This window comes from Battus philenor, unplaced genomic scaffold (genome assembly GCF_028537555.1).
Source record: "Battus philenor isolate CCGP_79_NKW_IND1 unplaced genomic scaffold, ilBatPhil1.0.hap1 SCAF_8, whole genome shotgun sequence".
Taxonomy (NCBI): Eukaryota; Metazoa; Arthropoda; class Insecta; order Lepidoptera; family Papilionidae; genus Battus; species Battus philenor.
The window spans coordinates 5,803,215-5,826,446 of NW_027181748.1; the positions used below are offsets into that span (position 1 = coordinate 5,803,215).

Sequence of the window (23,232 nt, forward strand, 5' to 3'; positions counted from 1 at the left end):
GATAACAACAAATGCACGAATACTATATTTACATATTTAAATTTATACATATTAATAGACGATCGATTCTATATTTATTCTTTAGCTATGTAAATTATAAAGAATTACATTCTAATTATATAAAACACTAAATGCCCCGTGAAATTCTGTTTAATCAAAAGTTATTGATCCCTCATGTTCCTATATAAAAATAAAATTAATGTCAGAGGGCAATTAGTCAAACTAGGTAAGGCCAATTTTAATATAGAAGGCAATCATCGAATCAAACTCGGCTGGGCAGTGTTGGGGAAACTACGAATCATCTTGTTAAATATTCCTTGGTGACTTAAAACCTTCGTCTTTAACTAATGTGTGTTACCAGTGAAGACTTACGGCAGTGAAGCAGGATCTCTCACTCAGGGTCCAATTGTCAAAATCAAAGGCGCAGGAGAAAATAATCTTCGGCTCACTTTTGGCAAGTTGAAGACGCTGTAGGTAAGCTATATACCAAAGGAACAGACGGCAAATAGGGCCTTAAGATTCTGGGGTGGAATCGGACCGGCAAGTATAGGGTTTGCCATCCACTCACAATGTATACAGACGAGCTTGTTATGGTAATCGGTAGGCGCTGGATGCAAGCCGCATTCTATGGAAAATCCGTTGTCTAATTGTAGTCTTTGGGCAGAAATAATAATAATGATTTTAGAGGGATCACTTTATTAATTGCTTTAATATCATAATAAAAATTAATTTCGATTTAATTTTAAGCTACTCGTGTGTTCAATAATAACGAACTTAAATGTTTATTGCGCTTTTATGTCGTTCACAATGATTACGATTTAATTACATCCTAACATTTTGATTTTTAATTGACGTCAAATGTTACATTTTTACTACTACTTCGTTTCATGAGAACCTTCCTCTTGTTTTTACATAAATATTAAATGTATGTTTTGAGATTTCCTTTAGTTTTACGCTTAGTGTGTTGCTTTGGCGATTAATTTCTTTTTATATGCATTCAAATATCCTCTATTGCTCCAATTCATAATGCTCTTATACTACTACGATCTATTTTTATTTACTAAAGTGCATGGATTTGTAGACCACGGTGAAATGTCCAGCGATAGTCAATATAAGTAACAATGAAAAAATAGCTGTTCAGCACTCATCGCCTTAAGACGGTTGATTCTACGTATCATTAGTTCTGTAATTTTACTAGCTGTCTTTATTTATTCATATCATTATCCTCTTAAAACATTTACAATAGATGAACCCAGTTTGGTAGAAAATAGAATAAGATTGAGTTTCTGTATAAATATAATAAATCAACTTAAAGCTATAAGGGTTTCAAACGCGGACTGGGCTGAAATAAATAACAACTAACTTAGACAGGGTTTTTCAGTCATTTTCACAATATACTTAATACAGTTATAGAATAACTCAATTCCAAGCTTATGAGAGATAATAATTACTTATTTAATCCATTATATGATACACGCCTTCTTTACAAGTTTTTGTTACAGACAGAGACATTACTTATTTTATTTAGCCTTGAGGAAGGTATAACAAACTCATCCTAATTTCTAGTGGTAACCACACATATATAGTATTTTTTCTTTAATTAACTTATATGATTTTACACATTCGTCTTGCAAAAGGATACTCCCTCCCAACTTTAATCTTTCAATAATCCTATACATCTCGCAGCAATTTATTTCGCCCTCTCTATTAATTCGCCCGAAATGAACTTATTTCGATTAATTGTAAAATCGAAAGCGAAGGAAGGTTTCGTGACGGTATAATTAATTTTCATTAGACCCTTCAGAGCCGTTACTTTTAACGTTTTGCCGAACTCTCAAGAAAATTAATTGTAATTGTTAAACTTAAGCAACTCATCGTATAACAGTTTTATAGATGTTTCTAAATTAAAAAAAAATGTCTGCTTTGGTTTATTACCAATATTTATTTTTCAAAAGTATATTTTTCTAATTTTCTGGTTAGGTGAATCTTTCGGTAATATTTAATCGGCATATTTAATGATAAACCTCGTCAGTAAAAGTTAAATCAAATAAATTACAGAAATAATTGTTTCACCATCGTCATAATTTTAGCCGCAAGACATTTTTTGCTGAACAAAAGCCCCGCCAATAGGTTTCCAAAAGAGTCGTTTGGAAACGGTCTTCATCCAACGTCATTCATTCCGTCATTCATACAACGACCCTAACAAGATCATCTATCTACCTTGTGGGTGGACGTCTTATGTTACGCTTGTCGGTCTATGGTCTCCGCTCCAAAACTTTAAGGCCACCTGTTTTGCGCACTAAGTGACCTCCTGCTGTCATTTCAACTTGCCAACCCGCTGGGCTATGTCAATTACTTACATTCGTCTACGGATCTCCTCATTCCTGAATCGATCTCGTTTACTTTGCTTTTTATTTAAATGACATCTTTTAACTGATAAATAAAACTCTAACAAAAACCTAGAGTGTAAGTAATATAAAGTACTCGTATTGATACCGAACCAATCAATTCACAGTTTAAAGACGACGGCTCCAAGCCTTGTGACAAACTTTTTCAATTTTCTGAAATCTCCTACAAATGAAATAGCGAGTATGTTACAGGCAAAAGTGTAATGTAATTTAAATTAGCTTTTTAACTTTTTCTTTCGACTTATTCACTGATGTTAAAATTGAGCTGCTTTCATGAAATATATTCAAAGGCTTTTAAATGTTTTGAAACGTGACACTTTTCACGAGCGATCACATTATGTTATATGGCAATAAGATTACATCATGTTTTAAATATCATTTGTTATGATAGACAACATAGATATGCTAGTAGGCGGGGCACATCGACCGTCCTGTTGATGGCTGTTGAGGCCCGAAATGTTCTCGAGTGGCAGTAGGCCGCCCACTAGGTGGACTGTCGATGTAGCTAAGGTCGCAGGAAGTAGCTGGATGCGGGCAGTGTAAGACCAATCAAGCGATCTTCCTGCGAAGCCTATGCATTGCAGTGGACTTCTATCGGCTGAAAAGAAATGCATCAAAACAATAGAAACAGAAAAAAAAAAACAGGACATATACATTAGGCATTAGTTACAATGGGCGACCATATCGCAAACGAATTATTTAAAAACTTAATAATATTGTAAAAAATACTGTAAGTGAAATATTTCGATTGACTCTCAGTTATAGTTTATTATTAACGAGTATAAGACTCGGTGTAAGGGTATCGCAGCACTATAGCTAAGTTTTCGGCGTAAATTAAATAATATTAATCTTAATAATAAATTCCGAATTAAATTGTCACATCAAAAATGTTTTACACTTGTAGAAATTGATAAATCCATAAGAAATCGAATCAGTGGGAGACGTTGCGGCATTACCGTGGCAGTTCGTTTGTCGCTTAGTTATCCTGCATTCCGCTTTCAATTCCGGTCCGAGTCGACTCAAGTCCGTTAAAGTGCACAAGCGTGTTGCGAGGGCGGAATGCGGCCGGGCTAACTTCGTTACAGTTCACTGAATATCGCCCCAAATACGGTACAACCTTTATTGAAAACAAATTGCTTTTCCCCATACGCAGTCTTAGTAAATCTCTGCTTTCCTTCTTGATATATGACATCGATATAAGCAATAAAAACGTGCTTAAATCTATTCTTTATTAAACTTTACAAATACCGTAGACATTGTTAAAAGACTAGACTAGGTTAAAGGGTAAATAGGCATTGTCTACCAGTCAACCTGGAATAGTGTAGAGATAATAAGTAGGCTAATTTGTAAATGATAATTACTATATTTATTATATTATTACTAATAAACACGTACTGAAATAGTTATAGATAATGTATATATATATATATATATATATATATATATATATATATATATATATGTGTGTGTGTGTACTACAAAATACACAATAAGAGATTTGTTACTTCGATTCTTGTCCCAATAGGTCTCGAATCTAATGTTTAAAACTAATAACGGTGTGTTGACTCATTAATTCCCAGAGGAAGTTCTTTGTAATGTAAATTTTTTGGATAGCAAAAAAAAAAAAACCATGAAATCAGATAGTAAAAACGTGGTAAATTTTCTCTCATGATTTGACTCGAGAAATTATAAATATGTGATTAAGCTGGACGGCGAAATGTTAAACTATTTTCACTATGACTGTAAGGAATTGCAATCGGTTAAGGGACGCAAACTTTTACCCTTACGAATAGACAACCATTTAAGTTTAATATCGACGAACAGTGTTATCGTATTTTCGAAGGATAAGAAAAAATCTAATGCAGTTATACAGTTAAACTGGCTATTTTATTGTCAATATTCATATTATCTCATTAACTTTCATTCATTTTTGTACCTAACCAAGGTCATTTCTTTGTAGGAAGTCGTAACTTAAGCACCCAAGGTATTACTACCCTGCAATGGTTTTATAAGCAAAACTGCAATGTTAAACGTGAATCTCTCTTTCATTTATATATCCTTTTTACAATTTCTGTAATAATAGACTTAATGCCTTTAGACATCCTATCCTATCCTACAAGCCTGTAGACGACATTTATTAGGCATAAGCCGCGTAACAATATTTATAGCAAGATTTTTATTAGTAACAATACTAATTGCGAGACTGAGTAATTAATGCACAAAGTGTTTTTATTGTTTTTATTGTATTGTTTCTTAGGATGTTAATGCTGTTAGCCCTAAGGCTTTTACAGCTTCATCGATACTGAGTTCCCTCCCCCTCCCGCCCTTCCGCCCCGTGAACTAGATGCAAAGTGTTTATATTTAAACTGTATGCATGGAATCGAACCTGCTACGTACGATCACAAGTAGATACCTCAGTCCTCTACCGTTAGGCTACAACAGCTCATTCAGTTAGTCTACGTTTACTAGTTAACCCAAAAAAATACTTAAATTATTCAGACATGGACCAGAGTATACACAATTTTTTTTTATTTGACCATAACATTCTTAAATTATAACCAGGAGAAAAATTAAACCACAGTTACACAAAAATTAAATATTTTTTAACTTTTAGTATAACAAATATTTGAATCATGTATTCTTTTTTTTATTTTTAAGCCATGAAACAACTGAATTAAGATTATTATTATGATAAAAAACAAGACTGAATTTATAATTCATTGTTCCCAGGTCAAAACGCTTTTGAAACACTCGTGGCTTTGTTTAAAGTTGTTGCCAGTAAAGGGAGCAGTTTAATTTAATTATAATTTCTATTAAATCTCTTGATATTCTGTCAAACTTGCAGTACTCAAATGAATATGAACACGGACGAACACATTCGACTGATTTTCAACTATAATTTTAGTACGCATTAATATAATCAACTTTTTATTTTGTTACAGCGAGTACAAACTTAGTCGGCAAGTTCACACAGAGTGTCCGTCGCATCGTACAAGACGTCAAGGATGAAGGCACTTCCAGTAAGCATTAAGTCTTTATACTTGTCACTCTAATACTACGTTTCCATTTAAATTCAACTATTAATGCGTGATTAAATTAGATTTATTTTTTACAAAATATATGAACTATATTTATTTGTTTGTAACGAGGAATTGGATACAAAAGTAAATTACTTTTCGAGGCAAATGTATAGCTCACTTGTCAGCAAAAAAACTTTAAAGCTTCTACATTTATTTAAGTGGTTCCTTATCAATGATTTCCATCGCCTTACATTCACTATTTGAACACTTACATAAATATTCCTTAATAACGTTTATCGCAACGTAGATCAATTACAAATTTAACAATACATTTTTAATGATTTGTTCTATTAATTTCTTCGTTACATTTAAAAAATTGTGTGCTTTAAAAAATTCACTACAATACTATGTACAAGACGTCTCAGCTATTTACCTTGAGAAATACAAAAGGTTTATTCTACAAGGCCATTAATTTAGAAATATGCTGACGATTTGGATGCAGTTGTATCTATCTAGACGGTTGGATGCAGGTCGCTTCCAATCGGTTCTATTGGGAATCCATGAAGAGACTTATGTCCAGCTTTAGACATCTTGCGGCTGATGAAATGATGATGGTTGACTATTTTATATAATTTGTCACGTTTTACGGTGTAAGCGATGATGACAATAAATGATATCTTTTTTGATGTAATTTGTTAAAATCGTCGGAAGATACTGGAAGCAGACCGCTTCCTACTGATCCTATTGGTAATTTTTAAGGGAGTCCTATGTCTTGTCCCTCAAACCAAGCGACACTGCGCTCATTTTGCGTGTGGGTTAATCTTACCAAAGGCTACTGAACTCCTCGAGACATACCAATAGACCCTTGATATCGCCGGCGATCTCAGGAAGGCACTTCAGTGATCGGATGTGGATATCCATGTATAGTGCTACCCTCGTACAGCGTACGTGAACAGCAGTCTCGTTCTCTTCCAGGCAAGCTCTGCACAGAGGATTGTCCGTAACATGTAAAGTAAACAGATGTTTGTTAAAAAGACCAAAACTCGTTAAGATACGTGCTACCTGACGCAGTTAGGTTCGCGACAGAACAGAACATGGTATTGGCGAGCCGGCAGCTTATGGCATTGCCTCTTGCTTGTCGGAACTATTCATGGTTCATTGCAAAAGGTCTATATAAAAACAGTGGATGTTCGACAGTTTAGTAAATAATTATGTAGATGATGAGATGGCACATTAATAAAAGAAATCTACCACTTGCTTAATAGCGTTAAAATTGTATTGATAGAAAATTAAGTACAACATATTTTCCCTTTAAATTTTTTACTTTCTACCTAAACACATTTAGTTTCAAAGTTACAGAGAACTCTAACAGTGTATTGCATGAAGTTCCACACTAGGTAACTAAACATTGGAATTCTGTACACGACAATGTCATCGATGCAATTATCCGAATATTTGTCCTAGAACTGAACAGATCGGAACACAATTGTATTAATTCGCAATTCACGTGCGATGTGAGTTTCGGCGAATGTGGTAATTACGATTGATAGATGAAATATGTCGATTATTTCTGACATCGAACTCTGTGTTGTCGTTATTTTTAATTGCAATCATATTTTGCATGTACAGGTTGATTGGTTACAAAGGTAATAGTTTTATAAGGGTGAATACATTTGTCAGAAAAAACTTAAAACTTCACAACTTTTTCAAATCAACCTGTATAAAGAGATAGTTTTTAAATATTTTACATCACATTTGATTTATTTTTCTATTGAAATAAGTCAGGCCCATAACTTCTCGTAATGCAAAGTCGACAGGACAGATAGTAAACAAGAACTAATTTTATTACATAGTAATCCAAAATGAGTAAATGCTTTTTCTTGTTTCATTTCCCTAATGTTGCTTAATATTTCTGAAACCAATTTTGAGCAAGGTGTATCGTATATTCATTAACAGCAAGTGAGCTATACATAAACCTATAACTAATCAATATATAAAATAAACGTACGTACATGTACTATTTATTTCAAAGTAATTTCTGTTTGTGTTTACTAGGCGGGCAGACGAAAGAAGAAGTGATAGAAACAAATGAACGTCTTCGTGCAGTAAGAATACGCCTGGACGAGAACTACGACACGGCAAAGAAAGCGCTGGTCACATTGATGTCACGCTACAACGAGTCGAAAGCAGAGCGGAATGTATTTACAAGATATGCCCTATTAAAAGCCATGATTAAGGTAAGGCAACAAAAGCACACACTTCTCAGACCTTTAATATTTTATAATACGTTGCGTTACGACGTTTAATTTATTTAATGTGTTAACGCTACTGCGTTCCGAGTCACAGTTTTTTTTAAATCATTTATTGTTTATTCATCTATTCATGTTATTAACAACTGGTTCTGGAGTAAAAACCACGGTCTGGCAGCCCAGCGTAAGAGTCCGCCTACAAGGTGGACAGACAACCAAGGTAATTTCGTTGGAAGACGCTGTATACATGCCGCTTCCAACCGGTCCCATGGGGAAGGAATCTATAGGGGAAGAACTATGTCCAGCAGTGGACATCCTTTATTTGAAATGATGATGATTATCCTTTTAGAATCATTTACATTAACCACTTATACACATAATGAGAAGAATGCCAGAAGAGCTAAATTTGAAAGAAACAAGAATCAGCTTGAGTTTTCCTGTAATAGCATCCTTCAACTGCTAAGATACCGAACGCGTTCTGGACTCAGAAACGCTAACAAAAACAGATGGATTTTTAAAGGTTACTTTATCAAAGTACCTCGTACTATCGTATCCTTAATGCAGTAGGGGATCAATACAAGGTTCATTATTATTTTAAAAAATTATTAATCTAATAGATTTTTACAGGGTCTAGTTCAATAATTTTTAAAAATTTATGAGATGATAATTCAGTGACATTACATGGAAGTGTATAATAATACTTTACGCAGTTGTCCACAGAAGAGTTACTAACTTTATCAAGCCTGAAAAAAAAATATGACAGGCTTACATTTAATACTAACATTATTATACGTCGAAATATTTTTTATATTTCTCAATATTGTCAGGCACATTTATAAAGACATCGACAATGTACTATTTATATTGTAATAAACAACACTTACTATCCAATAAATATAGCCGTACGGCAGGTAATATTCAGAAATAACAAAAGAAATAATCTCGTAATTAGTTAATGATTAAAAGCATTTTCTTTCTTTATCGTTACTTTTCTTCAGTTATTCCTATACGTTCTTATATATATATTGATAAAAGCACTCGCAACTAAAGAAACTAATTACAAGTTACATCGTCATTGGTTTAACCAACATTAAGTTAAGTTGGCCGTAATTTTGGTAGCTTAAGTGAGCCTCCACTTTATAGAATCACAAGTACTAACCGGAGCCGGATGAATACGCCAATTGTGATAGTGTAAGTTACAAAAACCAAAAAATATTATTAATTTAAATAACATAGCCACATATGACATTTGGATAGATGATTTACTATGTGTGAAATTTGTTATAGTTATCGTTTCAAATAGAAAGTACACAATTATTTAAACACAATATTGTTCATGTTCAATTTAATAAGATTGGAATAAAAAAAAACTATTAATCAGAAAAGCCACAGGGAGATAAGGTAGTTGCTCTTAAAATTTCAGAAATAATAAATACCGTAATAATAATACTATTTTTTATTATCTGTACCTGCAGATTTTGTGCTTCTATTAGCTATTACATTCCAATAATAACGTAATATATATTTCAAAATGATCACTTCTTCCAGGGTCATTAATATATTATTAATAAGCGGAACAGCTTCAAAGTTTTTAGCTAACAAATCAAGTATATATTCATCTTTTCGAAGCTTTTGCTTCGTTAACCTATTAGCCTGTGCAAGTTGGCGCCACAAGTCTTCATCTGCAGTATCATATTGCGTGCGATTTAATTTAAATCATTTTTCATTACGTCAATCATTAAAAACTCCAAGCTCTACCGACGCCAGTTGTATAAAGAAGCTCCATACACTCAGTGCTCTAGATATTATATTAATTTGAAACAGATGCGCTGATAAATGAACGCAAAAAGTTATCCTTCTCGTCTGCAATGAATTACTCGTATGGCATTGAAAGTAATTATAGATGATAAATGATTCCATCATGCTTTTTTACAACTTTTAGATTGAATATTTAACATATGGCTTGAATGTTGATTTAACGTGAATATTTATTGATTAACTCAATTAAAAACACTATGTATGTGTTTCTTGATTGATCCGTCGCCATCATTACTTCAGCCAGGACATAGGTCTCCCTAATCATACATTTAGAAAAGATTGAAATCCACACCACAACACCCGTTTTTAGAAGGCGGCCGCCCGCTTCCTAACTGCGAACAGCGTGGACGAACCGAGGTTGGATCCAGATCCCTCCTCGGCTTACCTTTGGTCCACGCTGCCGTTTCAAGCCGCATATACACAACATTAACACTCCACAGTTCTACTCGAGTAGAGCGGTTTATTACGTGCGAACGTCTTCGTGCAACTGGATCGTGTTTCTGGTCAGACTTTTGATTTATTTTTAAGTTCACGGACCCTTCCGCTCCATGAACTCATTTCCGATGAAGCTGTAAAAGCCCCTGGGCTAACAGCATCAACATCAACCGAGAATAAGCAAGATTGAAAGCCGATGTCGTACGTTGCGCTTGCCAGCAAGATTTTAGACGACTATCACTAAAAATACGAATTATTTTCACAACGATGAATCGACTTAGAATGCTAATTAAATTGAAAATTGCAGAAAATATTTAAACTGACAGATTAATGCTGTTTAATTACACTTCCATAAGAATGTTTTACTTTTATTGTTGATTTGTAGAAACAACAGGGAAAAAGTGTAAAGTAACTCGAACCAGACCTCTAATCACCGTACACGGGCAATGGGAGTTGTAATTTAGAAACTTTGGTTCCCTCGCTTTCTTTTTCAGAACTTTTCAAAACAAATTACCTGACTCTGTTCTGTTTGTCGTTTGGATTTATTGAGCATACAAGCAATTATAAAAAAAATATATCGAGTTTGAGTTAATTTTCTGATGGCTTAAAAACCGTAAAAACACCGACATATTAAGATAGTTTATATGGTCTTTGATTAATTTCATTTATTTTTACAAAATATTAAAGTAAATTTTAAAAAATGTGTGTGCATGCTTTTATAATAGTCGTGTAAGCTTTAATTTAAATTAGATAAAACAAGATTTTTTTTCGATTTGTATCTATAAACAATGTAATAAATAATAAAAGTTGAAAACAATTAATATAATAATTAAACCAAAAGGTACAGTAAATAAGCAAAAGAAACATTATATATCCACAAAATTGTTTTCTGTGCTAAAGGTGATGTGGTAATTTCCATTAATTCAATAACATATGCATCTACATATATATAGATGCGTAAATGTATCAGAAAATAAATAATAAAATAAGATGTTATTGATTGTATCATAAGTGTATATACACATGTGTGCGTGCGTGCGTGTTTGTGTGTTGTGTGTGTTTAGAATAAATCTATCTGATTAACAATATTTTATTCTGTGAACGCAATAAAAATCAATTAGTCTTGTGCTTCTATTTTTATTTTAATTAACTTACTACTGGACGAAGTTAGTAAATGTTAAATTTTAATAACAAAAACATTGTAGAATTTATGTATGTAAAATCAAATGTACTTTCTTGCCTCTAACTAAAACCCACTCCAAGGGTTTACATATACACTAAAATTTACATCTGTAATCTACATTTCCGGTTGCCGCGCCGAAACAATTAAAGATTTACTGGGATTTCAGGCTTAATTAGGACGAATGTGTTTGTATTCTCAAACGCGGAATTTACTCTCGAGTGTGAAAATGAAATTCCTTACATGCAAATATTTGTTGAAAGAATAATTTAATATTTTATGCCTAAACCTTTAAATGGAATGATTAAAAAACATTTTATAATTGACGAATCATTATTGATACCTTTTAATATTAGATATTAATCGGTTGCCGCATTTTATAAACTTATATTATTGAAAATGTTAATAATTACGACTTAAGTAAATTAAGGTCATATATTCATCTAGACTGTAATCTCCTTCAAAAAACACTGGGCATTATTCGCCGTATGCGTTTCACTTGGAATGACTCATACCCTCTTACGTCTGTTAGCCTTTAAAAATCGGCGCTGACTATGACTCAGCACTAAGCAGAACAATAAATGTAATGACAATCTCTAAAACATATTTAATTATTTGATAATCATAAGCAATTCATATACAAAAATATGTCAAAATTAAAATACTTTTTAACTAACATTAATTAATAGAAGTGATGTCATTCATAACGATGCTCCGTATACAAATTGCGTAGACCAAAAATGGACCATACCAATCGGATGATTCATTTTAAAGTTTAGCTTTATAATGACATACGTAAAGGTAGAAGAAAAACTTTAAAATACTATTTTTAGTGCATTGACTTTCGAAATATAAACTCTCTTACTTATAAACTATATATAAATTAAAAAAAACTAAAATACTAAACTAAATATATCTCATAAACTACCAATAACTCATATTAACTCTATTTATAAAATACATGAAGTTAATATGAGTCATCGAATAACTACTAATTATTTATTAAAATTATTCTTTAAAAATAAAGTTAAATCTTCTATTTCTCACTATTATAAATTTTGAATAAAGTTTTTATTAGTTTCGTATTTAAATTCTCCTAATAAATTTGCAAACGGAGTGAAAATAAAATAGAATTTTAATTATTACTGACTAGATATATCATAGAAAAATTTGAAATCAAATTAAGGTTGAAGAACAAGCTAAAATTAAACATTGTCTTATTACAAAAGAATAAATCTTTTTTATAGAGTAACATAACCATAACATTTTCCCTTATTTTTTTCCAATTTTACGGCGTATATAAAAAGTAGGCGGCAAATAGATTCAAGTTTAATGAATTAGTCAAGTTTAGTGGATCGAGTCTTAATACCTAACTTACTTATGAAGTTCCAGCAAAGTCTTCACTAATTAAGTGAAACATTTAAGTGAATAAGTAAAGTTAGTGTAATACATTTAGAGTAACGCCATTCTCGTCACGTACAACATCGGGCTTGCGTAGTCCCTCGGTCAACATTTTTGCCTATTTTGTGCTCGGAATCCCAAATACGTATAACGTAAGAACAAAAGATTTTCATTCTTAAAAATATTTTTTTGAGATAACTTTATTTGGCCTGTTTTTTAACGACTTTATAATTTCTAAAAATAATGTCAAAATATTATTGGTTATTTTACTTAATAAATAAAAACTTTCACAAAATATATTTCTAATATGTATAGTAGTCATAAATCGTTAAACGATCATTATAACAAAAAATACAAGAAATTTTATTGCGTACGATATTAAAATTTTACAAGAGCAATAAAAATAACAAAATCATATTGAAAACGTAGTAAAATTTATTACCTAATTCGGTACTAATTCGATTTTTGCCCAGTATTCAATAACTGCGCCACTAACTAACAAATTTTATGTTTTCATTACAATACAAAGAGAATGTCTACAAAATGTGTAGCACATTTTTAATTTTTAGGGTGTTATTAAATCTTAGAATATTTAAAAAAATGAAAATATTTTCTTGTGAAAAACGGCTAATATAAACGGGAGCTGAGAAAAGTAGTTAAAAGTGTATAAAACCACCAGAGCAGACTTAAAATTATATGACCAATAAATATAACAAAAGTCGTAACGAGAAATATGCACCAGACGCTAAATAATGATATTGGCTATAAAAATGAAAGTGATAAATAAGAGTTCCGTTCCAGTATCATTTTTCATTCGATCTGTAACAATCAAGGTCTTAATTAAAGGCTCTTATTGACTAATAATTGACTTCAATCATATTCTATTGTTTACCATGAATGATTTAAATTATAGGAATTTTTGTTTAAAAAATTCTTAACTGTTATTTATTATGTAAAACATAGTTTTAGTAAGTAGTCATTTTTTTGTAGAAAGTATGGATCGCCAGATGAGACTCCATTAGGCAGGTCATGACATTGACAAACAATCTTTAAAAATGTATTTACTTGGGTGTTTTTAAGTTTTAATTCGTGCTTATTTAGCCTTTTTTTTTCAACATTAGTTATTATAAGAAACCATTTTTACCCCCGGTTTTGACACAATGACTTGGGAAAATCTACTACAGATTTTTATAGGTTATATATGTTGATAAACACATTCATGGATTTACTAGCAATAATAAAATATTTATGAAGGTAATAGATAGTTTGTTTTAAAATGAAATTAAATCAAATAATTATATAACCCACAACAGTTTTCGCAAAAGATCTTACGTTGGCGAAATTCGATTTAATAGGAATATGTTATAGTCTTTTCACGTATTCTCTTATTTATTTTCACTTATGGGCGAAACTAAAATTACCTTTCAACGTGTGGGTTATAGCCGAGAATATTTTGTTGTACGATTCTTAACACTTCGATTTCGATTGCGTTCATAAGCAACAAAATTACGGTTGGCTTCGGTTAGCTTTCGGTGATGAAACTCCAACTGGTGCTATTATTTACAACTGGTTTAAAGAGTATCAGACGTGGTCGTACTAATCTCAATGATGATCTGCGTAGGGAACGTCCTTGAGCAGGGGTTACCAAAACTAACATCGAAGTTATGCGGCACATATAGTAGAGTTGCCGGCAAATTTGAACAAGCTCATCTTCAATAAACAAATTTATTTTTATAGAACTTACCTATGTGTTTTCTGAAAAATTTAGTCATAATGACAATTATAATTCACTGTATAAAAGCACGTAAATTCTGTGACTCAAAATATCTAAAATAATTTATCCAACGGTCATACAATACGCATCCTTTATGAGTCACTATTATGTTGAGTTAATTTTAAAAAAGGATATGATAATATTCATTCATATTTTGAAAGAGTTCTACTGTTCGTGCTAGGTCCTAAGAAAATTAGTGAAGGGTTTATTGAAAAAATAACTTAACTTAGTGGTGGGTTCGCGATATAGAAATTTGCGATTGCCTGTTACTATATGTGTTTATATCTCATAGTTCCTTTAATTTGTCACCTTCTATCCTATCTTCAGTCACTACAGTCTAGGTCTATTTTATTGCTATAATGTATTACTTTTTTACTTAGATTATTTATTTATACATTTCTACAGTTTTTTCTTCACTTACTTTTCATTTAGAGTTTTATTTACATTTTGTTTGGTTTCCTTATTTTAATATTTATTCACATTTACATTATTATTATTTACTATTAGCCGACCGTTTTAATCTAAGTTTTATTTCTTTCTATGATATTTTCTACGACCCTCCTGCAGAGACTGAGGAAGGGTGTTCTGCTTCCTTCACCTGCTCTTCCACCTGCTCCTCCATCTTTATACCTACTCGGCATTCGGTCTCGATTCGGGCCCTCCCGAATGCGGGATAGTCAGCAACAAGGTGGATCAAGGTCAGATTTACGCCCGGTTCACAGAAGCACGAGGGATCCTCCCTGAGCTTTTGAACCTTGACCAAGACCGCGTCCACCCGCGGAGCACGCGATAGGCTGCAATGGGGTCCAGGAAGAATTTTCGCGTTGTCGATGCCGTACCTTCTATTCCATTCGTCAAGCGCTCCCAGCCTAAGCTGACGCTTAAGGGCCGCGTACTTTGCCAGTTGATCCAACTTCTCATTCCCCTCCGTCCCTGCGTGCGTTTTCACCCAATAAATCCTTACATTCCTCCTATTTTCTCTCGCTTTCATAATGTTCTCTTTTACTCTTAACGCTAAAGGATGAAGGGTGTCCGGTCTTGCGACTGTTTGGAGGGCGAACCGCGAGTCGCTCAATATAACGCATGACTGCTCCCCCCGCCGTCGCGTACCTTGTCGCTTCATATAGTGCAGAAGCTACCCAGCTAGAACTTTTTACTATACAGCCCGCATAACGCAGAACGCCGCACCCACCTTATTCTCTATGCGGCTGCCGTCGGTGTCAATAACCAGATCGGCAGCTGCGATGGCAAGTCGGGCAGCCTCCTCACCTTCCTTTAGGCAGGAGAATACCACACCAAATTGCCCAGACGGGTGTAGAAATATTTTATAGTTTGTGGTAATGTATTGGTTATAATATTCTTATCAATTTATTTCCATTCATAATGCAGGAAAATTTTCCTACTCATTATGAAGTCTGATATAATTACACCAAAAACTAATTTACAAGGAGAAAATGAAGTAATAAAATTAAGCTAGGAAAATTGAGTCGGAAAAGGAGGCGGTTTATCGGCGAAATTTGGCCCTTTTCCAAAGTGTACCACTTCACTGGGACATGATTTTATAAGGATAACTTATTCCAATTTTACTACTTTGAATGTGAATTACTTTGATTAAACATTATTTGAGCTATGGTAGCACAGCGGTACAGGACTGAGACTTCCGAACGTAGATTGCGGGTTCGATTCCCGAGATACAATAATATATCCACACACTTTGGGCATTAATTATAAAGAAATGTCATTGGTCACATAAAAGTTCCCAGAGAATATACAGCAGCGTCCTCTGCGTAATACCACACAACGATCGTCAACCCACCTGCCAAGCGCGGCAATTGATTGATGATGATTTATATCCCCATAGATGTCTCAAGAAGAAGCCTATATCTTGCAGTGGGCGTCAATGGGCTGAAACCTACTACACATTTAAGCTTTTAGTTAATAGATAATAATTTTTTTATTAGAATATTTGTATTTATATTCCTCGTCTTGGCATCGGTGGTGAAGTAAAACATTGAATGGTTCACAATTGTTCAAAACCATATAAATAAAGTTTTATCACGTTTTGCAAAGTTATTTCAGAATACAACTTTATATAAAGTGTGATAACTCAATGCTGAGAAACTCTTTCAAAGTGACAATCTTCTGTCTAACTTTGTAGGATTTGAAAAGAAATATAAAGACGAAATAGAATTTTCGCAATTCCAAATCCATATAAACTATCAAACAATTGAACTCTTATATAAATACCTAGTGTAATATTATACAAGTACAAAAAAGCAAAAATGGAATCGTCATCATCACCACGCCCATTGCAAGGCTTCTCCAAAAATCGCCTCGATAACCAGTCATGCACTGCTCGCAACCAAAAATGAAATAAACTCATTAAAACATAATAACTACTGTTAGCTCTTCATATAGAGGTTATTAATTAACTGATATAAAAGCATTAAAAGTCTTGCTTTAAAATGTAAAGCTTATTTGACTCTAGTTAAAGGTTTAAATTTTTATACTCATTTCCAATCATAGTATATATATATATATTTTCTATTGAAATTCGACAGGCCAATCATTTATGGCAGTACAAAGTCTGCAGTAGTATTCATGATTATTAATTAATATTTAACATGTTTATTAATCCGAAATTTTAAATTGATTTTCGGAGAGATTGAACTGTACATTAATTAACAGGAAATGAGCCACATGTTCACCTCTCTAAAGCTTTTACACCTATAACTAATCACCCTGTCATATGGTGAAATATTTCAATGTTGCAACCGCGTTTGAAACATTTTGCATTCTTTTTTCCTATTTTTGAACTACCAATTATTCAATTCTATACCAGCGTCTACTATTACCCTATTAAAATAAAATATGCGTGAATGTAGTGTTGATTTCTTTTTTTTCCCCTTATTGTCTTTATAATGTAATCGTTAATGAATATTCATTTTAAATGAATATAAAATGTAAAAAATATAAAAGAATCATTTTGAAATTTGACAAGATTGATACATTACGTTTACGTTTTTTACAGCTGTTATTTTTAATCACAAGTAGCGATAGCCCAACGATAAAGGACAGGGACTTGCGATCGTTGATCGCCGGTTCTATTCCCGAAATACAGTCCAATGTAATTCCCACTTTGCGCATCAATTATAGATTTGTCATTGCTCACAAACAAGTGTACGGAATAGGAGCAGCAACGTCTACGTACCATAATATCACACTACGATGACCGCCTACCGAGCGTGACAATTATGATATATCCCTCCATAGATATCTTTGGACAAGGTCAATGCCTTACAGTGGGCGTGTATGGTCTGAAATGAAATTTCTGTACACATAGAGACAAAGAATTTGATAATAATTTTACGTTAAATCGAATATTCCTGATTTTTTTTTATATAATTAAAATAAAGTGGACAATGATTTCTTGATCGTATATTGTGGGATATCCACTATAAAAATCTGTTTTATAATCAGTGCAAGAAGTGTAATTCAGTCACATATAAATCCCTTAAAGGATGCCAGTAAATTATCTCAAATTCCCCATCGATGTCAATCCGCTTAAAGAGACTTTGTCAATATACCAGAACATTCAGAACGGGAATTCTATTACCGCTAGATTGGGAAAGCCCGTAGCAATTTGTTACATTTTACGACGGGTTTCTCGCTGTCGCCAATTTATTTTAAATCTAAAGTACTCTTCCAATTATTTTACTGAAGCTTCAGTGAGGCTGAAAAAAAACATATACGAAATAAATCTAGATTTTTAAAACAAGAAAGGTTTTTCCTCGAAAAAAATTATTTAGAAGAATTGTCAAGAATTTTATTAATGATAGCTATAAACATTTTATGTTATTCAATCGCTTAAAATAAAAGGTTAAATATCTCTTAAAAACCTATATAGTAATGTTAAGTATTTTTGACGAAATTATTATAAAACTGAAGCATACTTATTTACCGTATCGCTTATGACAAGTCTCAGTGATATTTGAAAATGTAAAATACAAACATAATTAAATAATTACTACTTACTACCAAAATCCAAATTTTAAAATGCTACAAAAATTTTGTAAGGCTTATTTCAAATAATACAGGTGAAACAAAGCCGGTGTACTCAGCTGCAATACAGATGGAACAGCTGTCTGTCTTTCGGAGCATCTTAAGACGAGTTTAAATGTACAGTCGAAATAAAAAGCGGAAACTTTTTTTTTCACTCACCTCTTTTCATACCTTGACTTATATCCTTATAAAGGTAAAAGATTTTATTTCACTCTTACCACAAATCATATTTATAAGCAACATAAATGTGAAAAAATAGCCAGCAAAGAAAAATATTTCATTTGTTTATTTGCGTGGAAGACTAAAGGTTGTAGGTTATTAATCAATTAATAAAAAAAATATTTTAAATCTTTACTATCATCATCATCACCTTGTCGGGCGATAGGCACCCATTACAAGGCATTCCCTAAATATCACCACGACGACTTGTCTAGTGCTCCTCGCATCCAGCGAAGTACCGCGACTTTAAGTATATCGTCGTTTTGTCTACCTAGAAAGGGACCTACCCACGTCGCGTCTACCTGTTCTTGGTCGTCACTCGAGATCCTTTACACCCCAACGGCCATCGGTTGCAGCGATGTGCCCCGCCTACTGCAATATCAGTAAGAATTATATTAGGCTACAAATGAAAAACATAAAAACCTTCAAACTATTGTATGGAGTTAAATTTGTTAATGAAAGGTGGTCGACAAATTATTAATGTCATGTGTCTGTACAGATACTGTTAAGTTTATTTCTCGTTCCCACAACTATTTTGCATATACATAGTTAGCTGATGAATAAATACATATATAAATGGCAGATTACGTTAAAGGGTGTAAGGTATATTAAAGTATATTATAATCGAAGAAATCATTCGTAATTTTTTTTAGCATTACGCATATCTTCACAAGAAAAAATAATAATCTGGTCGAACCTCCTTGCATTGTTTATGCTGGCAGCCATTCATAATTCATAATTATCACCTTTACAAACAGAAACAAAAAGTTTGCCTTTTGCAACTCATTTATTTACTGCAATATTATCATTCCTCGAAATATGTCTTTTTACAAGGTATATTTAATTAAGAAATATATATTTTTATACTTTCTAATATATTACAATTTTTAATACGAATTAATTCGAAAAACTATGGTCCAGTATCGAGTTTATTATCGTTATTCGTTTTAATTGAGGTCAACTTTAATGTCATGGTTACTACGAATTCAAACCCAAAAAGGGCCAGCACCTTTCTGGGACACATAACCTTGCTGTTCCATAAATACAATACCGGGACGATCCTTTTACAGCGAAAACAACAGAAAAATGAAGGACGTGTGAATACAATGAATTTTTATATTTAATCACATTATTCCAGAACAATGCCTATGCTTAAGTGAAAAAAAAAACTGCTGCAAATCAATATTTTACAGCTATTCGACAACAAAATACACTATAAATAAATAGTTATAATTGACATATTATAACTATTACTTCATACTCTATTCTATTCCGTTCAATAGAATATAGTAAAAAAACGAAGAAAACGTGATATTACAGTCTATAACAAACAAAATATTAATAATAATAAAATTATTTTTTGGACAACAGTGAAATAATATATAAATATATGAGTAAAATTAAAATTAACTCTTGAAATGTCGTTTTAGGCATTACATTTAATGCGATGTAATTACATTAAAGGCATGAAAAAATATCATACCGCAATGTTCACAAGCTACAATGAAAATCGTTCTAAAACCGAGAAGTTCGCTTTTATCAAGTAAAACGTTCCAATGAAAACACCTCCATTTCTAGTTTGATTGCAGACGCTGGGATGGTATCCATTTCGTTCTCATTTCTACCTAGTTTTCTAAAACGACCTACATGCTTGGCTTTGCGGCATTATCTGAGCTTTCATTTAAATATTGTATTCTACAAATTTTTGTGCTGAAAATTTTAAATGTAGTTGGAAAATAAATCATCATAACGTATTTTGTTACAGTTAATCGAAAATGTGTTGTAAATTTATTTTAATAGATCAGTTAAATCTTACGTATTTTTGGTTGCTGGAGTGACAGAATTTGATATTTAAAACCAGAATTACCATATTATTATTTTTCCTTAATCATTTGATTTCTGCTCTTTTTGCCGATATAATGCATTTTGTTGTGCTGTGTACCCAACACTTACAGCCCATTATATTAATATTCTTGTATGCTGTCTTTAAAGAGCATATTCATTTAAACTTAAATTGATAGCTTATTTACACGTAGTGCCTTGCGAATAAGTAGAACACGGATAATCATATCATGCTAGTGAAAAACGACAAAACTCTAAATATAATTCTTTTTTTATGTCCTCTATTACTATTAAATTAAAAATTCCTATAATTTCTTAACCCAGAAATGCAACATTTTTTACATTTGCTTCCCTATAGATTTACAATAAGTACAGTAGGAAGCGGCCTGTATCTAGAGTCTTCCGACATTTTGAGCTAGTTTTTCTGGTCCGCAATCATCTTGGGTATGATCGATATTAAACAAAGACGAAATCTTCACGGGTTTTTCTTCGTCTTTCGTTAACAATGGCGATGTTATATACTTCACATAGAGTGTTTATTTCATTTGGGCCAAACTCTCCGATAAATTCAAATATTTTTAGAGTTGACCCTTTTCTTTTCGCCAATATTTCGGTAAAATTTTTGCAACCAAATATTGGAATAACTTCGCAAATATTGAAATTTCTTGCGTTGGAAAGGAAAACTGCCTTCGCAAATATCATTGATAACAATGCTAACCGTAGACATCTTATTTATGTAATATAAAAGATACCATTTTACGCGGCAAAAACGCAGAGAAAACCTGTACTTAAAAGATAGTGAATTTAAACAATATTCAATCAAGAACAAATTTTTAAAAGTGATAGTATCGTTTTTTACAACTGAAGCCTTTCAGTGATATTTTTAATTAAAATGTTCGTAATTATGGAGCACTAAAATATTTACAATTTTTGGAACAAGATTTCTTATTTGGGATAGTTGATTATTATATTTTTAACATCGTGGTCAAATTTATTCAACAATATTTTCATCCACAATTATACTTATAAATTTTATGTAACATGGTCAATTTAATAAATCCAAAATAATACTAAGAACTTAATAATAAATAAGAATTGGCCATTTGTGAAAAGAAAAGAGATTTATGATTTGAAAATTATGTTGATTGAAAAAAGTAATCGAGGGTTCTTATGTTCCATTTAGTTAAATTAAAATAATTGTTTAATGTTTTATTGAACATGTATTACAATGTTCTATTTAAATATATTTAATGTTCTATTGAACGTATAATGAGATATACCGCAAATAAGTCTCCTTACGGACTGTCCCTTTAGGGGACACAGACACGCAGTGGATACAGAAAATAAAACACTGACTGTCTGCCGTAAAAAATTTTTTCGTTCGTGTACGACAAAATGCAGACGTTGTTTTTTTTTAAAAAGAAGTTTTCCACGGTTTTTTAACTTTGGTACAAGTACGTAGTTTGTTAAATTTATACGTAAACTTCCACTGATTTAAATCTCAAATTTACTTGTAGTAAGCAACGAAAAAAAGTAGTGTTCATAAAAGATACGAGGCCACTTTTAAAGTTTTGAGAAAAAAGTTATTACGTATGGAACTCTAGCGAGGTATAAATTGTTTTAAAAATGCATTTATTTAAAAGTACGACGTTTTCGGTCTTAAATTGTGAAATTAGTTACCTTGTTCTTTCTTCCTCCCTTAAATTCAAAACCTCAAAGATACCATTCATCAGCATCCTATAATATGGACTCACTGCATTTAATACCATTGAAGAAGGTTCTAATGTGGACTGCAAAATGTGCTCTTAAGATTTAATAAATAATATAACATGTGCAAAAATTTTTACTCGAAACTTTCGGAATACTCCGTGTATTAAATATTTTGTTATCAAATTTACACGTACCTACGTCGTACGCCAACGTAACTTTTTATACAAAAATAAAATTGAGTACCGATTTATGATGGCACTAGTCCAATTCCAATCGAGCGGAGCCTCTAATCTTATAAAAATTGACAGCTATTTAAAATTCTTACAAGGATTTTGTCTATGCTTTCATTTACTATTAAGTTCTAAAAATATTAATATATTATATTTTTATGTTATCAGAATTACAATAAAATTTACTGTTTAACAAAACATTTTACATCGAACACACGCTGTCTCGTAGATTTGATTAGGTGGAAAAAAACATTTTGTAAAAGTTTAAACGACCTCGATATTTTAGTTACTTGATAATTTTCATAATTTTTTCCGTGTGTAAGTCGTACGAATTTGTAACTTTTCTCGAGGTCTATTTTAAACTTTCAAATAGATTAGATAGCAACTTTTTTTATTTTGTTGTTTTTGCTATATAATAATGCTTCAAATAGAAGCTGAAGCGTCGAGTCAATACTATTCATACTTAATGCACCAGTGTTTATGCGAAATTTATGTGTTAAATTGATATGTTTATATTCAGGAATGGAAGAAATTCGTCTGTAAATAAATTTAAGAATGTAATAGAAGTAAGAATGAAGTAAGATGTCATTATTTAAAAGTGTGTGTCTGTGAGGAACCGAACGTTTATTTTTAAAATGACCTTCACCACTGCCCTCTGCGCTCTTTCCAAGCTAACAAGACTAGATGTAGCTACTCCGTCTCTTACTATACTAGTTAACAATACGAGAAGATAAGTAATATTTCATTAAATCATTTTCCAAGTAAGAAGCTAGGCACAACGAAGTGTTGCGTCATATTACTAAAATAAACTGGATTTTTATTATGACTAAAAACGTCTTGACTCGGCTGCATCGAATATGGATTGACAGCATGCTCCTGTCCAC

The 23,232-nt window shown here is 32.2% G+C and overlaps 1 protein-coding gene across 1 annotated transcript in view; it reads left to right on the top strand.

Moving 5' to 3' along the window:
• The first annotated feature begins 4,909 nt into the window (after positions 1–4,909).
• The window catches only part of LOC137931819 (uncharacterized), a 47,524-nt gene continuing 29,201 nt past the window's right edge, over positions 4,910–23,232 (top strand). The window contains exons 1-3 of the mRNA XM_068775331.1: positions 4,910–4,919; positions 5,351–5,428; positions 7,484–7,665. Coding sequence (XP_068631432.1) covers positions 4,910–4,919; positions 5,351–5,428; positions 7,484–7,665 — 270 coding nt within the window. The remainder of the gene's footprint in view (positions 4,920–5,350; positions 5,429–7,483; positions 7,666–23,232) is intronic.